This window comes from Balaenoptera acutorostrata, chromosome 3, assembly GCF_949987535.1.
Source record: "Balaenoptera acutorostrata chromosome 3, mBalAcu1.1, whole genome shotgun sequence".
NCBI lineage: Eukaryota > Metazoa > Chordata > Mammalia > Artiodactyla > Balaenopteridae > Balaenoptera > Balaenoptera acutorostrata.
In genome coordinates, this window is record NC_080066.1 from 94386566 (window position 1) to 94405233 (window position 18668).

At 38.6% G+C, this 18668-nt stretch overlaps 1 protein-coding gene across 8 annotated transcripts in view; it reads left to right on the plus strand.

The window, feature by feature from the left end:
- Positions 1 to 18668, plus strand: part of TTBK2 (tau tubulin kinase 2) — a 148776-nt gene that overhangs the window by 111849 nt on the left and 18259 nt on the right. For all 8 annotated transcript variants that reach the window (XM_028164348.2, XM_057543379.1, XM_028164350.2 and 5 more), the window contains 4 exons: positions 2585 to 2742; positions 11326 to 11542; positions 14813 to 15024; positions 16808 to 17396. In XM_028164348.2, coding sequence (XP_028020149.2) covers positions 2585 to 2742; positions 11326 to 11542; positions 14813 to 15024; positions 16808 to 17396 — 1176 coding nt within the window. The remainder of the gene's footprint in view (positions 1 to 2584; positions 2743 to 11325; positions 11543 to 14812; positions 15025 to 16807; positions 17397 to 18668) is intronic.

Here is an 18668-nt window from a genome sequence, read left to right on the forward strand (position 1 = left end):
AAACAAAAGGTAGGATCATGTGAATCTTTCAGCAAGTATTAGTACAAATAAACATTTATTCTCAAACTGCTTTTAGAGTACTATTTAAGGGTTCTGCACCCACAATTCCAATTTCTTTTTTTCCCACACCACCAAGCAATTCTCTGACACCAGCTGGATTCCTAAAATTTAACTCAATTCTGACACCATCTACCCAGAGATAAATAGCATCAGATTTCACAGGTTAAGGACTTATTCCCACAAGACTACCTTCCACTTTAGATACCAGTTACAAGTCCTAGTTGTCATGTGTACTTCTGACTGACTGGCTATAAATTGGAGGTTGCCATGACCCCGTCCTTGGGTTTGATTAACTTGCTAGAGTGGCTCATAGGCCTTAGGAAGCCAATTTTCCCCCTAGATTACCAGTTAATTACAAAGGATATAACTCAAGCAGCCAGATGGAAGAACTGCATGTAACAAGGTATGAGGAAAGGGTGTGGAGCTTCCATGCCCTCTCCAAGGGCACCACTCTCAGTACCTCCACATGTTCACCAACCTGGAAGGTCTCTGAAGCCCATCCTTTTGGGTTTTTATGGAGGCTTCATTATATAGGAATGATTGATTAAATCATTGACCACTGGTAATTGATTCAACCTCCAACCCTTCTTCCCTCCCCCTGGAGGCCAGGGGTGTGGGACTGAAAGTTCCAACCCTCTAATCACATGGTTGGTTCCTCTGGTGACCAGCCTCCATCCTTAGGTGCTTTCCAAAAGTCACCTTATTAACATAAACCCAGTTGTGGTAGAAAGGGGTTTGTTATGAATAACAAGACACCCATTTCACCTTTATGGCTCTGAAGTGATTTCAGGAACTGAGGAGTAGAGATCAAATACTATAACAAGAAATGCTCCCACTGCTCTTATCTCTCAGAAAATTTCAAGGGTTTTGGGAGCTGTGAGTCAGGAACTGTGGACAAAGACCAAATATATATGAGAAATGTATTTTTGGTCCTGTAAATGACCAAATATTTATTTCATATAAATCACAATATGTCACTCTTAGACATAAGGCATTGGTTAGATACAGTGATGAGCAAGATCAGACATGTACCAGCCTCGTGGAGCTTACAGTCTGGGTGAAATCAATTAAATAATCAAAAATAACTATAGTTTATAATTGGTAGCATTTGACCATCTCCTTGTTGAGGTGGTTTCTTCACTTGGTATCTAGAACACTACACACCTGTTTTCTACCTCACTGGCCACTCCTTGTTTTTTTGTTTTTTGTTTTTTTCTGAGTCCACCTCTTCTTTCCGTCTAAATGTTGGAGTGCCCTAAGCCTTAGCCCTTGTTACCCACTCTCCTTAGATGATATCATCTAGTCATATGGCTTTAAATAATACCCATTGATATCAACATGCTGATGACTCTCAAATTGGTACCTATATTCGCTATTCCTCCCTAAACACCATAAAACTTTCAATATCCCAATCCTCACATTCACTGCTTTCCATCTCGGTAAATGGCACCACCGTTTACCCAGTGGCTCGGGACAGAAATATAAATTATTCTTTTATTCTTTCTTTACTTTCACAGCTTTCATCTAATCTCTCAGTAAGTTCTGTTGGCTCTACAAATTATGTCCAAATCCTACCACTTCTTATCACCTCCACTGTTACCATACTGGCTCAGTTGACAGTAGCCTCCTAAATGGTCATCTCTTCCCAGCACCCTCATCCCCCTCCTATTTATGGCATCTGTTCTCCACTTCTTAGCCAGAGTCATCTCTTTAAAGCCTAAAACAGACCTTTATAAAAAATCCTCCAGTGAAGAAGTGCTGATTTCAGGTCTGGGGCAGGAAGTGTACAAGATGAATCTCTGAGGATAGGCTACTAATAGAGTAAGAGAAATGATGAGATATTAATTCAATTTTAATCATAAAATTGAAAATGTTGCATACTGTCAAACATAAAGGAAGGTCTCTATGAGATCTTTCTCAATAGTACATTAGACTTTTGGAATTTAAAGACAAAAATGGAATAATATATAATATAAATAAAATAATAGAGCAGATTTCTTTTTGATAATTCATGTGCACACACACACAGTTTAAGAATTTTTCAAACCCACAAAAAAATTCTAAGGCAGCACAATGAACTTTTATATGCCTCTTAACCTAGATATACCACCTGTTAACGCGGTCACTTGTTTAAGTTGAACCATATATGCCCCTTTTTGACACACACAAAAAAGTGATCACATGGTTGAAACTGAATGCACACATACACATACAATACACATTTCCTTTTGCCAAACCATCAGAAAGTAGGTTTTAAATATGACACTTCATTATTTATCTTCCAAGAAAAAATACATTATCCTACATAACTAAAAACCAGTACCTCAACTGAGAAAAATCAATATTAATTGAATATCATCATCCATATATAACCCTTATTCAAATTCCCCTATTTGTATCATCAGGCTTTTTAAAAAAGTCATACTACTAAACTAATTTATGAGTCTGAGGTGCTTTTCTCTTATAGAATAGAGTGATTATGTTTACTGTTGGCTTACTCTAGTTTTTCCCTTTTGTGGTTTAGCTTCTTGCATCCGTGTTTGACAACAGCATCAAGACCTTTGGAGTAATTGAGAGTGACCCTTTCGACTGGGAGAAGACTGGAACTGACGGCTCCCTCACCACCACCACTACTTCTACCACTCCTCAGCTGCACACCCGCTTGACCCCTGCGGCAATCGGGTATGTCCTAAACAGGTGGTTCATCAGTGTCTTTCCTAGATGTGTTGTATCAACATTAGCAGAAATGTCTTTTATGCCATCCAGGTTCCCTCAGCTGACCAAATGCTAAGACATAGGGATGCCTATGGGTTTCCTTGAATTAACATTGCTCTCATATATGCCTTTGTTTGGATTTACTTTTCTTAGAAAGTACTTACAGATTATACCGTGAAATGGCAGCTTAGAGCTTGTGTTACTCGTGAATGTTAGATGTACAGTAGATTTTCTTCAAAATGAGAAGGGGCATTTGTTGCATTTACTACTAAAGAATAGATGGGACCCCGGAACAAGAACAAGCCACAATTATTTCTGACTACACTGTGCTTAAGTTTAGTGGGAACAAAACGTGTAGCTACTCCTCTTATGAAAGTGATTAATTTTTGAGGTATATTAGGAAGAGGTTAGTGTATTTCCATCTTCTTGGGGGGTTTTTTTGTTTGTTTTTGTTTTTTGATTTTTTTTTTCCTCTGTATACATTAAATACAGTTGCTTTTGTTTGTTGTTTTTCTATTTTGGGGGGGGTTGTCTTTTTTTCTGACCCCCCCCTTTTTTTTACCTGCTCTTGTTGGTTTAAAAGAAAAAGTAAATAGGGAAAAATCATCATACAATGAGCTAATTGGAACACTTTATCACTAACCCATTGCTTTGTTTTTACATTGAGATGAGATCACTAGAGCTTATTGAATCAGAAAAGCTTACATGGATTCATATAACTGGAGATGATATCCCTAATTAGTTAAAGAATTCTTAAATGTGAGACCTTGACTAGCTATAGTAGAATCACCACAGGTGTTTGTGTAAAATACCCATTTGTAGGACTCACCCCAGACCTACTGAATCAGAATGTCTAGGGGTATGGCACAGAAGTCCATGTGCATCGCATGTTTCTCATGCTTATCTGAGTTTGGGACTCACTGCACTATTCCAGCCACCCCGTTTTACAAATGAGGAAATAATTCTCACTCTGAGTGAATCAGCCAACTTTAGATAAAGATTAGTGACAGAGCTGGAGCCTATGTAGAAATTTTGATTCTTGCTTTAATGCTTTTGTCCTCCTTCTCCTTTGATTGTTGTTAGAAATAAATCTCACACTTGCAAAAATCCAGGTGATAGCACTTCAGGGTAGCTGAAGTCAATGAATACATTTTAAGTTCCCATATCCCAAAGTTTTTTCCTAAAATAAGATAGACTAATAAGAAAGGAAAAATAAAACTACATAAAAGCTATGTCCTCAGCATAATTTGAAGACGAAGGATGCCCAAATCAAACTAACTGTAAGTAAAAAGAGAAAAAAACAAAACCCCAAGGCCTTACGTAATATCTCTTATGCTGCTGCCTCACCCAGCCCTGCCACAAAGCTTACTGAAGGCAGATCAATAAAAACTGTGGGAAGAGGAAAGTTAGCCCTGGGACTTAAGGTTGATTTAAAACGAACATCAGAAAGACTAAATCTATCCGAAGAATGAAAATACTAAAAAGTATCCAGGTAGATCAGATAATAAACTACAGGGAGATAAAAATATTCATGATTCAAAACATGTAGCTTCTGGGGAAGAAAAAAGACAAAAAGGGAGAAATGCCCTTTGTCAGTTGAATGGTGAAGGAAAAAAACACATATCTGTTTGGGTCCAATCAGGAGAGAAAAACTACATAGTAATTTGAACAGGGAAAGATGATACAAAGAATTATTACCTATAACAAAAAACTGGAATAACGTGGGATTGAAAAAGTAGAGAGAACCGTAAAGAATACAGGAATAGCAAATATAAAGTGCAGCTCCTACTCCTAGGGCTGAATTAAGCATCCAAGGAAAAGCTCCCTCAGTCCCCACCCCAGGGCTGAGTTCTGACCTTGTTGGTGAGGGTATGCCCTCACTCCTTGGATGGCAGGGAAGTTGCTCTAATGCCATTAGAAATATGGCATTAAATATCTGCCCTCTGAAATATCTGCCCTCTGGAACTTGATGGAAATCTGCCCCCTGGAGTGCCAGAGAAAACGATTTACTGGAAGTGTCTCACTAGAGACACTCTGATACAAAACCTGTGGCTAGTAGACGTTGCTCTGGGAAGATATTGGTTGCTGCTGTCTGTGTACTGCAGGAGACAGGCACGGGGAAAGCCACACATGCTGGAGAAGCTTGACAAGCTGCACAGTGGAACCCAAAGCAAAACCCTTTCCTCCCGCAGGGTCTCTCCAGTGCCCTCTACTGACAAAACTCCCATGCCAGCTGGTGAAGGAAAAGAGTTAAAGGGCACAGATCCACTTTCACAGAATAGGCAAAAAGGATGAACTTGGAGCTGAAAGGCAATAAATGAATAATTACAGAGGGGAAAAAGGAGAAATAAAATTTAATTACCTATAAGAAAAGAGAACTATAAAATCAGAAGATGCACAATATCTCCTCTGACCAAATAAAAATCCACTAAAGTGTTTGGACTTTGCTATACTGACAGAGGAGGGCACCAGTTAATCTATGAATCCTGTAAAACATTCCAATGCCACAAAAATGAACAAGAAAAATATTTTCAATATCCATAAAGTGTTATTTCAAAAAATCAAGGGCTTCCCTGGTGGCGCAGTGGTTGAGAATCTGCCTGCTAATGCAGGAAACACGGGTTCGAGCCCTGGTCTGGGAAGATCCCACATGCCGTGGAGCAACTAGGCCCGTGAGCCACAACTACTGAGCCTGCGCGTCTGGAGCCTGTGCTCCGCAACAAGAGAGGCCACAATAGTGAGAGGCCCGTGCACCGCGATGAAGAGTGGCCCCCACTTGCCACAACTGGAGAAAGCCCTAGCACAGAAACGAAGACCCAACATAGCAATCAATCAATCAATCAATCAATAAAGAAATCTTAAAAAAAAAAAAAAAAAAATCAAGAAAATCTAACACATATTTACTAAGGAAATTTCCTGTCAGGAATAAACAACTATGAAGAAGAAAATTATAAGACAGAACCCCAAATGGAACTGAATATGTTCATGCATTGAAGATATGGATAACCACCTTGGATCAGAAATTTGAAAACTAAGAAATAGAGGGAATGTGGTGTGGGGAGGGAGAGAAGAAAGAAAAGGAAAAGATGGAGGAAACAATGAAATGATAGTTCGTTGAACTCAGGAAAGAAATGGAAGAAAAAGATATCTCACAATTGAGTAAATCACAAAGTGTGCAAAGGACAGTAGACGCAAATGAAAGTCTAATAAAGGGCATTGAATAAAGTCAGGGGGAGAAAAGCCCCGAGAGGATGAAAATAAAGAAATCATTTAAAAGGGCTAGAGAGAAAGTAGTACCAATGGAAGGCAGACAGAGAAGGAATAACATTCATATTGTTAGAGTCCCTGAAGAAGAAAAGCAAAACAATACCAATTAAAACTGAGAAACTCGGTTTAAAAAAAAAAAAATCCCTCAAGGACTCAGAGGCAAAGAATATACAAATCAATTTTCACTGCAAAGTAAAGGAGCTGTTACAGTGGAGGATTACTGGACTGAATGTCAATATTATGACATAGTATGACTGTGTTTCGTGTTTGGTGATTGCAATCATTGTTGCTTTTGTTGTGGTCATCCATTTACAATGCTTGGTGTCAGTCTATTTATCTCTTGTAAAAATAAAATACAGTGTGTGTTAAAAAAAAAAAAACTGAGAAACTCAATAGCAAAAGGTTAATTAAGGAAACAGGGGACTAAGAGCATTTAAAAAGGTAAATGTCCAAAGGTGACCATTAGAACAAAAAGGCAAACCTTCTAAAATATATATTCTTAAAAGTTTATAAATTAAAGTACAACGAATACTCATCTTGTAGAGAAAGAAATATAGCAAATGTGACAAAATACACATAATTATAAAATACTATGACAGAGTTAAGACCAAACATATCAGTCATAGCAATAAATGTGAATGGGGGCATCTATTAAAAGAAAAAGATTTTTAGTTTGGTTTATATAGCTGTATACATATGCTGTATACAAGAGATACACCTAAAAAAATATGTTTCAGAAAGGGATGGACAAAGATAAACCAGAAAAATGGAAACGGTCAGAAGAGAATAACAATCCTGATATCAGACAATGTAGAATTCAAGCCAAAAAAAGCTTTAAAAGTTATTGAGATGGAAGGGTACTTTTTAAGGTTAAGTGTCACAGTTCACAAGTGGGACATAGTATTTATTAATATTTAGTCACCAGAATCACAACAGTCATCTTTAGGAAGCAACAACTATGAGAGATTCAAGGAGACAAAGAAACACACTAGTAATTGGAGATTTTAATATACAACTCAGTTCAAGACTGAATTCAAGTGAACAAAGAATAAGAGAAGACAAACAACACAATCAATAAGGTAGATCTTAGGCATATTTTTCAATATCTACACCCTGATGATAGAGGTTACACCTTCTGCTCAAGTACCCCTGGGACATTCACAAAAATTGATCAGTTATCAGGTCACCAAGAAAACATATAAGTTGTTCCATAAAGCAGAAATATTACACTGTCTGATCACACTGTAATAGAACTAGAAATTGCTAAGAAAAACAAAAATGTCAAAGGCCCTTCCACCTGGAAACTTAAAAACCTCCAATTAAACTACTCTTGGGTGAAAGGGAAAATACAAACTGAAGTTATAGGAAAAATAATGATAATTAAAACACTACATATCAGAATCTGTGGTATAGGGACTTCCCTGGTTGTGCAGTAGTTAAGAATCTGCCTGCCATTGCAGGGGACATGGGCTTGATCCCTGGTCCGGGTAGATCCCACATGCCACGGAGCAACTAAGCCCGTGCGCTGCAACTCCTGAGCCTGCACTCTAGAGCCCGCGAGCCACAACTACTGAGCCCACGTGCCACAACTACTGAAGCCCGTGCACCTAGAGCTGGTGCTCAGCAACAAAAGAAGCCACCGCAATGAAAAGCCTGTGCACCACAACGAAGAGTAGCCCCCACCTGCCACAACTAGTATCCCCCATTGCACCGCGCACAGCAACGAACACCCAACACAGACAAAAATAAATAAATAAATTAATTTTTTAAAAAAGTTCTTAAAAAAAAAAAGGAATCTGTGGTATACATTTAAAGCCAGGATAAGAGGAAAATCGATGGCATTGAATAAGGAGATATATAATGTCAAGATGTCTTATTACTGATGATGTTAATGTTGGTAATCTGGTTAAGGTGGTGTTAGGTTTTCCACTTTATATAAAGTTACTGTTTTTCCCTTTGTAAGTAATAAGTATCTTGTGAGAAGATACTTTGAGACTATTCGAATGAACTTGTTTTTCTATACATTTGCCTACTAATTTTAGCATCCATCTTGCCTGCAAAGTATTAGGCCCACAAGCCTACCATTTACTATCTGAGCCTTTAGAAGAAGTTTGCTGACCTCTGAGTTATCTCTTTTTGCAGATGATATGGTAGAATACCTGGAAAGCCCTAGAGAATTAGTGTTAAAGAGAAAAAAAATGATAATTTATGTCCCACAACTCTTAGTTCTTAATAGAGGGAGAAAGTAAGTTCAGGAAAAGGCAAGAGGATGCTTTAGATCAGGAGTCAGCAAGCCTTATCTGCTCACTAAGAGCCAGATAAATATTTGTGGGCTCTGCTGTCTGTCCCCACTACTGCTGCCACTGTAGTGCTAAAGCAGACGTAGGCAGCATGTAAATGAGTGAGCATGCCTGTGTGCCATACACAGTGTTTACAAAAATAGGTGAACAGGCCAGATTTGGCTCACGGGCCCTAACTTGCCGACCCCTCCCTTAGATTACGGAGACGGGCATATGAAAAGGGTGTCCAGTCTTATTACTTCTCTTTTTTTTTTTTTTTTTTTAATAAATTTATTTATTTATTTACTTTTGGCTGTGTTGGGTCTTCGTTGCTGTGCGAGGGCTTTCTCCAGTTGCGGCAAGCGGGGGCCACTCTTCATCGCGGTGCGCGGGCCTCTCACTGACGCGGCCTCTCCCATTGCGGAGCACAGGCTCCAGACGCGCAGGCTCAGTAGTTGTGGCTCACGGGCCCAGCCGCTCTGCGGCATGTGGGATCTTCCCAGACCAGGGCTCAAACCCATGTGCCCGGCATTGGCAGGCAGATTCTCAACCACTGCGCCACCAGGGAAGCCCTCTTATTACTTCTCTTGACATCTGTCCAGTTCTTCCATATATCTTCTTCATTTTTTTCCCTTAATCTGCTTCTGTAATTTATACCTTGCCTGCAAACACAGGCCATGTGCTAATAATACTCTCACATATATCTTTCTTATCATACTTATTCCTGAACATAATATAATTGTCTTGGGCAAGAATGCTTTCTTTCCATATCTCAAACTCCAGATTTGGATCAGAGTTACAGGAGAAGGAAGAAAATAATAATTAAGCAAGGAATAAAACTGGCGGAATAAATGCTGAGAGGAACCTGAGTCATGTGGGAGGTAGCCTGTGTGGAGAAGATGGAAACGTTTCTTGAAGTGTGTGCTCTCACACTGAAGCACACGATATAAGGGGGAAACTAGGATAGAGTAAAAATAGAGGCAGTTTCATAGGTGGAGGTGTGGTTTCTTTCCGGAGAGATGGAAGGAGGAAATGCCAAGGAATTGGGGTAGTTGGAAAGAAGCAGAATCGTAGCTAGGCTAGGGAAAAAAGGATTTGGAAGAACATTGAGTGATTAAAATGGGGGAAAAAATGTGGAGCTAGTAGGTTGAGCTTCCTGAATTCAAATATTCCTCCTTTGCCATTCCCTTTTCTCAGGAATAGAGGGAATTCTTTCAGTAAACATTGGGATTACCACATAGCACATGTAGGTTAGTGTCCATTATAATTCCTTATGTCAGTAAACAAATTATATTGAACTTATATCTGAAAAATATATCTTTTAAGTAGTCTATTTCTGAACTTCAATTACTTTTATAATAAATCTTTTCATTTGAACTATTGTGGGCCAAACTACCTTTCCACTGTATCCCAGTGTCAGAACTACAGGGAGTACTTTACAAGGCTGTACGGTTTTTCCCTGGGAGCCATGATCAGTGCTTTTCCAGATTAACATTGAGAGTGGTGGTAGTGAAGGTCATCAAATCAGGTGGAAAAAGTCCCTGAAAAATCATGTTCTTTTTTTTTTAATTTAATTTTATTTATTTTTTTATGCAGCAGGTTCTAAATCATGACATATTTATGACACCTGGGCCAGGGTGTAACCATTGCCCTTAGAGTGGTACACTGAGAAGATGTCTATTTTCCCACTCATAATAATTGTATGTGTCAGTATAATCTACTGAAGGCTGTTTTTTCTGCTTTTAGACAGTGCAGATCATGCTGAGAAAAGGTTTCACTGTGTGCTGAATGTTGTGTTCAGTCAGCAATATTTAAAAAAAAAAAAACCAACAACTAGTATGTAGAGTAGAACATACTAGTTATAGAACATTAGAGCCAGCAGGGGCCTGATCACTTAGTGAGCGATAGCTGAGAACTAGAAAAGCCCCTCATGGGCCAGAAGTCTAAGGGAGAGACGACCAACTATGTAAATAGGACATGAAATTGCTTTGAAAGAACATATAGACAAGTGCCAATTAATATTTTCTATTTGTTCATAATCAGTTCATACAGGACCATATGAACTGTATAATTGCAGAAGTTCTAGTTTCCCCTAGAGGGCAAGAATTTCCTTTCTTCTTTTTATGTCCCTAGGGCCTTACATGTAGTAGGTACTTAGTAAAAAGTCCGTAAATGAAAAAGCAAATGCATATTGCACACTATTTAAAAAATAAAACATAACTGATTGATCTGATACCTGCTTATATCATTATGACACTTAACGTTTTTCTGTTTATAGTTTTTGTTATTCTCTAAGAAAAATGGGTAAAGAATAGAAAATATTAAAATTCACAAAGAATCCTTGCAAAATAAATGAAATGTTTCTAACTTTTAAAGTGATTGCTAAATTAGGGAGTTATATCAGAATTTGTATTTTTAAATCAGCTTGAAAATTCTGTGGATCAAAATGCAGTTTTAAAAATAGATAGCTAGTGGGAAGCAGCCGCATAGCACAGGGAGGTCAGCTCGATGCTTTGTGACCACCTAGAGGGGTGGGATAGGGAGGGTGGGAGGGAGACGCAAGAGGGAGGAGATATGGGGATATATGTATATGTATAACTGATTCACCTTGTTATAAAGCAGAAACTAACACACCATTGTAAAGCAATTATACTCCAATAAATATGTTAAAAAAATAAAATTTAAAAAAAAATGCAGTTTTAGGGACTTCCCTGGCAGTCCAGTGGTTAAGACTCTGTGCTCCCAGTGCAGGGGGCACGGGTTCAGTCCCGGGTTGGGGAACTAAGATCCCGCGTGCCACACAGTGCGGCCAAAAAACAAATGCATCTTTAGTTTGTAGAATTGGCATGCCCTAAGTTTCTGAGGTTTTTTTGTTTTGTTTTACTTTCTTAATTATGTATAGACTTCATCATTTAAATCCAGAAGTAAAATGCAGGATAGTCCCATAGTAATTTTTGATTCTGGTGTTTTTAAGTTCTGCCTTATTTTCATTCCTCATTTTCAGAATTGCGAATGCCACTCCCATCCCAGGAGACTTGCTTCGAGAAAATACAGATGAGGTGTTTCCAGATGAACAGCTTAGTGATGGAGAGAATGGCATCCCTGTTGGTGTGTCACCAGATAAATTGCCTGGATCTCTGGGACACCCTCGTCCCCAGGAGAAGGATGTCTGGGAAGAGATGGATACCAACAGGAATAAGATAAAGCTTGGGATTTGTAAGGTGTGTATTTCTTGCATAGGAAGTGATATCGCTCTCTGTCTTATTATTTTTCTCCTATTGGTGTAGCAAAGTATCATGATTCTCAATTTTGAATGAGAAGTAGAACACTGTATTGCTAGTTATTTATATATTTGTAATTGCAATATTTTTGTCTAATTTTGCCCATAATGCTCAGGTATGGACACCAAAAATTAATCTTCATCTTGTATTTTGTGGAAAAGATGAAGGTAGATTTTTAAAAATAACCAGACACGGAGTCTAAAAGAAGAGACATCTATAGAACAGAAGTTAATGGTCTTTCCAAGTAGAATGACAAGACTGGGCCCCTTCCATAGTGTAGACCAATGGAGCTGAGTGTTCATTCTGAAAACTGTCTCCAATGGAGGCAGGGAAATGGGGGTTAGAAGTGGAAAGCATCAAACTGGTCACGAGCTGACAAAGTGGATGTTGAATAACATGATTTTTTCTTCATTAGGATTCTAAACAGGTCCACTTGTAAGTATGGGGAGAAATATAGACTTCTGAATTAAATGATTTTCAGTAGTCTTTGGGTAGATTATCCCCAAATTTCTCTTTGATCTTACTGTTTCCCGTCATTTCCATTTTCATGGAAGATGATGATTAATGGGATGGAGGGGCAATGAATTACAAATCAGTTAGTTTTTGGTACTTCCTGTGTTTTTATAATTATTTAGTTGGGAAGGAGGTTAAATTTATAGGTATAAAATGAGACTCCTGGCTCATATCTGTTAACACGATTGATAGAAACTTGGCTAGTCCTGCTTTGTGAATGGGAAATGTATCTTGAAAAGAATCTTCTGTGACCACGTCTGAGGAGCTTGGCCTATCTTTGGACAATATATACTATATTTTTAAACTATATAATTAAAAAATATTAACAGTATATACTTTCAGTAGTGGGAGTCATTTGCAGGAACGTTCTCTGCATGGATGTGATATGCTGCCCTGTGGTCTGGTTGTCGCTTAGCACTATCTGGACTAGTAATCAGGAATAAGTGGTGAAAAGCAGTCAGGAAGTCAGTGTCAGATTTTTGTAATGTCCCCTCTGGCTGCCTTTATAGTAAACACCGGGAGCAAACTATTCTTAGTAAAAATTCTGTAGTGACATTCTCAGTTGTCAGCCCATATGGGTGTTTGTGTATGTGACAGAGTGAAGTGGCACTTGACATAGGTCTTAATTACTTTAGTTTTCTTTCACGTGTTATCACTATTTAATCTACATTTAATTCTTTTCTATTTTTTAATTCCTTTTAAAAAATTATGTAAATTAGATTATTAGTGGTATTGTTTTATACAAGTAATGTTTATATGGAATTTTCATAGATGTTTACCATTTCCTTGCAATTTTGGAAGTCCCCGACTCAATCGTTTTTCTTCCTCAAATATTCCCTTTAGAAGTTTCTTTAGTTGAGGTCTTCTGATAGAGGACTCTTTCAATTTTTACTTAGCTGTAAATGTATTTATTTCAGCCTTATTCTTTAAAAATAGTTTCTGCTGCCTTCATAGTTTTTGATTGACAGTTATTTTTCTTCTGTCTTCAATTATTAGTGTTCAGAAGTCTACTGTTTTTTCTTTCTATTTTTTGGTAGATGACCATTCCCCCAGCTACTTTTTAGCTTTTCTCCTTGTCTTTGGTGTTCTGCACTTTAACTATGACATGTCTAGGCATACACATATTTCTTTTTTTAATCAGTTCTGGGAAATGCACAGCTGTTCTCTACCTAAATATTGTCACCTCTTCATTCTTTTTGTTCTCTCTTTCAGGGACACCAATTAAGTAAGCATATATTAGATCTTTTTATTCTGTCATCTCTTAATATCATTTTTTATATTTTTCTTCTTTTTTTAAAATTAATTAATTAATTAATTTATTTATTTATTTTTGGCTGTGTTGGGTCTTTGTTTCTGTGCGAGGGCTTTCTCCAGTTGCGGCGAGCGGGGGCCACTCTTCATCGCGGTGCGCGGGCCTCTTACTGTCGCGGCCTCTCCCATTGCAGAGCACAAGCTCCAGACGCGCAGGCTCAGTAGTTGTGGCTCATGGGCTTAGTTGCTCCGTGGCATGTGGGATCCTCCCAGACCAGGGCTCGAACCCGTGTCCCCTGCATTGGCAGGCAGATTCTTAACCACTGCGCCACCAGGGAAGCCCTATATTTTTCTTCTTGCTGTGCTTCATTCTAGGTAATTTCTTTTGCTACGTCTTCTTATTCATGAATTAATAAGTTTGGCCTTTTATGGCTAATTTGCTGTTTAACAACTTAATTGAATATTTATATTAAATTCATCAGTTAATTCCCAAGTAATCCTTTGTTGACCTTTATATATTTAAACATTTTATGCATAGCTGTTCTATATGCTGTATCTGAACAAGTTTGATACCTGAAGTCTTTGGGAGTTACAAACATTTTTTTAAATTATTATTATCATTTCTGCTGACTCTTGGTCATGGTGGCATGCCTTCTTATATGTTTGACCTTTAGTGTTTTGCTCTATAATTAATAATTCGTGGGAGTCCTGTAGGCCTAAATTGGGGTTGGGGAAAACTTCCTTCAGAGAAGATTGTCTTCTGCTTCTCCTGGTAGCCAGAGAGCACCCCCAGTTTAAGACCAACTGGGCATTCTTGAGGGTCTTTAATCAGAATAGACATTCAGACTTCCTCTCTCTCCCTACTGCTGGTGTAAAGCTTAATTTCCCTGGTAATCGTGCTACTGTATCCTCTGTCCTTAGGCACCTGCACCCCTCTGGGCTGCCTCATTCTCAGCCTCCTTCTGCGCTACCCAGCTGCTTATTGTTCTAGCTCTAGTTTTCTTGTTGTTGTTGTTTGGTTGGTTTTTAGAGAGAAACTGAGACAGGGAGTATTCAGGCTTGGCGACCTCTCCTACCTCTTGTGAGACCACTTATGTCTCAGAGAATGTCCTCTCCAGGTTTAATTTTGGTTTAGTGGAATAGGGTCCTGCAAGCATTTAGTTAGACATAATACAAAAAGCCAAGGTTGTTAAACGTTTTCAGTCTGTTTATCTTTGCACCAAAATATAAAACACTAAAAATACTGAAACTGAGAATAAATTTAGAAAACTTAATTTAATAAAGGGTTAATAGACAAGTATGTAATGAATTACACTAGCCAAAATATCCTAATCTTCTGAAAAAAAATCCCAATCATTTGCTTATATTATTTTGAAAGACTTCAATGATTCCTATCATTTATAGTGACTAGAATGTTTTTCATGGTTGCCTTTTATGTTTTGCTAGGCTGCTACTGAAGAGGAGAACAGCCATGGTCAAGCAAATGGTATTGTGAACGCTCCAAGCCTCGGTTCACCAATTCGGGTCCGCTCAGAGATGACTCAGCCAGACAGAGATGTTCCATTGGTGCGAAAGTTACGTTCCATCCACAGCTTTGAGCTGGAAAAACGTCTGGTTCTGGAGCCAAAGCCAGATACTGACAAGTTTCTTGAGACCTGGTATAAAATAGTTTTTCTTTTTCTTTTCTTTTTTTTAAAGCAACTAAAACACTATTGATATTATTACTTTCTATTATGTAAAGTTTTTCAGATAAGGAGTTTTTGCAGTTTTGTAGCACTGATTTGATTAGGCTGTCATCTTTATCTGTGTTTTTAGTTAACATCCTCATTCTTAATGTGACTTGCCTTCTGATATTATTACAAGTTCTATAACATATAGCCTTTGGCTGTGGGAGCTGGAAACTTCATAAGACTAGGTATGAATTAAATGAACATTTTGAAGTGATTTTGTTTGGAAGATGATCTCTTTTATTGGAATGGAGAAGATGCAGTGTAAGAGAGGGCATGAAAAAGATGGTATTAGGCAAGAAGAAGGAAGAGTACATGAAGTAGGGGAAAAAGTAATTTATATACAAGTGATAGGCAGTTGAATTCAGTTTAATGAAGGCCTTCTATGAGTAAATGCTGTAGGAAAAAGAGACATGAATATTTATCATTCTACCTAGAAAGAAGGAAAGGTGGAACTTTAGAGAGCTATACATAGATAACGACTGTTTGTAGTTCATGGTTCTAAGGCCCCTTATCTCCAATTTTGTTAACAAAAGACTGAAATGAAACTTTAAAAAAACTTGGGATATATTTATGAATTATAGAAGGCTTTAGTAATATTAAGACCTGAGTGACTTTAATAGTAGTCACATCCTTCAATTGTACATCCCCAGTGGCTACTATTGGCAAAGAAATATGAAGTTAGAAGGACCATGTATTTGACTAACATAATAGTTACTGTGTCTGAAGACAATTCAGCCACTTCTGGCCTAGTCCAATCTAGCTTCCATTTTAAACAGTACTTCATAGCTGTGTATTCTTCATATGGTACTCATTCAGTCTCACAGCTATGTGATGTAAACTTGTGTCTACACGTTGATATGATCAAAAGGATGGACTGGGGCAGTGTTTAAACATTTTCAGTTGTGCATGAGATTGGGAATAAAAATAAAAGTGTGATAGGGATAAAAGCTTAGTTTGGGAAAAAATTAGTCTAACAAAAGAATGGAACTAAAAAGAGAGTCCATGCTGAGGGAAGAGCTGAGAGATAAGACAGAGTTGAGAACAGAAGTACTCCAAGAAAATGAACTCAAGCCAGAACCTAGAAAGAATAGGGAACAGTTGAAGGAAGTGAAGCACCCAATTACAAACTTAAGGAGAGGAACAAGTGTATTGCTTAAACTGCTTCCCTGCAGGTGAGAGCAGTTCTCAGAAGCCAGTGCAGCCAAATACCACCAGTCACACTATTGCTTAGCCCTGTCTCTGGAGGAGTTTACTTGAAAGACTATACATTTATATACCTCTCTGAAGACAAAACAAATGCAGAAAGTATTTGCCTGATGTGTATTAGCTTCCTCATTTCCTTTTGTAGGGCCTCTGCTGAGGCAAAAGCCCCTTGGGTAAGTTGTCCCTCAGAGCAGAGAGCAGAGGGCAGTGTGATTGAATTGGCAAAGCAAAGGTGAACTGGATCACACAAGTCGCCCTGGTTAACCTGCTTAGGCTTCTTTCCTGCCTGGCCGCAGGAGAGACGTCTTCCTCCTACGGGCTCCGTCTTCCAAAACAGGATGATGACAGGTGGAGCAGAGCATTACCCACCCGTGAAGTGTTCCTTATGCTTTATCCATATTGTTTTTTTCTCGTCTGTGGGTAAATATTAGTTCTGTATAGAACTTATAGGCTATATAATAAGTATTCTCCCTAGGACAATTAAGTAACTTGTGTTCATTTTCTTAAGCTTGGAGAAAATGCAGAAAGAGTCCAGTGAAGGAAAGGAATCTGTTCTCCCTGCTCTGCTTCATAAACCTTGTGTACCTGCTGTGTCCCGTACTGACCACATCTGGCACTATGATGAAGAGTATCTTCCAGATGCTTCCAAGCCTGCCTCTGCCAACACCCCTGAGCAGGCAGATGGTGGTGGCAGCAATGGATTTGTAGCCGTTAACCTGAGCTCCTGCAAGCAGGAGGTTGATTCCAAAGAATGGGTGATTGTGGATAAGGAACAGGACCTTCGGGATTTTAGGACAAATGAGGCTTTAGGCCATAAAACAACTGGAAGCCCTTCCGACGAGGAGCCCGAAGTCCTTCAAGTCCTAGAGGAATCCCCTCAAGATGAAAAGCTCCGATTGGGTCCTTGGGCAGAAAATGATCATTTAAAGAAGGAAACCTCAGGTGTGATCTTAGTGGTTTCTGGGAAGTGCCCTGCCACTGCTGCTTCAGAACAATATGCAGATAGGCTGGAACTCCAGGCTGGAGCTACTAGTCAGTTTATTGCAGTGACACCCACAAGTCCAATGGAGGCACAAGCAGAAGGACCCCTTACAGCAGTAAGTGATTTGCTCCTGTCATTTTTCTGTCATCCACTCAAGGTGCTATTAAGAAAGGACTAATAGTTGATCAACTAAGATTCTTCTGCAGAGGCCTAAGTTTGGCACATGCGTGTAGGGAATGATGTCTGGACTAAGTTCTGTAGTCCGTCTTCCAATGTGAAATTTCTCAAGAAGTGAGATTTTCTATCAGGATAGCGACCTAATAGGTGAAATGTCATTATGACCTAATTTCATAATAACATTTATAATTAGACCACAAGAACTGTCTATCTGCATGTGTGTATATATAATATGATTTTTAAAAATTTGTAATTCTAGAGATTTTCGAACTCTACATTATAAATATAGTGAGGACGGCATGTATTTAACCATTCGTGGTTTGTACTTTATACTGTACACCGTTGCTAGTATCATTCTTTTTGTTTCCTTTCTCCTTCATAACCTTCACCCAGAAATTTGTCATATTTTATGTTCCTTTTAAACAGTAGTTTTCCAACTATTTTTTTCACATTTAATTTTTATTTTGATAGTAGCTTTCCAAGCTTAATGTCTGTTGTTTATAAAATAGAGTCCCAGCCTCACGTCCAGAACTTCTGCTTCAGTAGGTTTGGGATAGTGAGAGCCCAGGAATCTGCATTTTAACAAGCAGCTGAAGGCAATTGTGATACAGGCCTTCTGCAGAGGAACATTTTGAGGAAACTCACTGTTTATTCTCAGTTTGGGCATTTAGCTGGAGACACCTGTTACCTTGTTCTTATCAGTAAACATTGGTGCCCTCTGTGACTGTGTGAGTCTCACAAAAGCCAGATATGGAGGCAGCGTCTCAGGCGCCAGCAGGTACATCTGTCCTTACATGCGTGGGAGTACCAGGTTTCCTTAAATGCCGTCATCAGCTAGCAACCGTCTCTTCCAGCTCACCAGTAACAACATTGTTCTGCAAGCTGAAATGTTTTCAATTAGAACAGAATTGCACACGCAGGTGTAAAACAGTAAGAAAAGGTAACAAAATTTGATTTTGTGTACAGCTCTGTAGGAATTTACCTGCACTTCGAAATAGAGAAATAAATGCTTGCCTCTTTCTTCATCATACTTAGTTGGTCTTTCCTTCTTTCCTAGGACTGTTTTGTGTAGTTATACAAGTCATTTACTGCATAAAGAGACCTAGCCAAGGGAACAAGTTGGGCCTGAAATCTAACCCAAACTTTGCTAGCCAAACTGTGCATCTTTGTGTAGGGCTGTTTCCTCTTTGAGGGGCATCCTTTTCCAAAT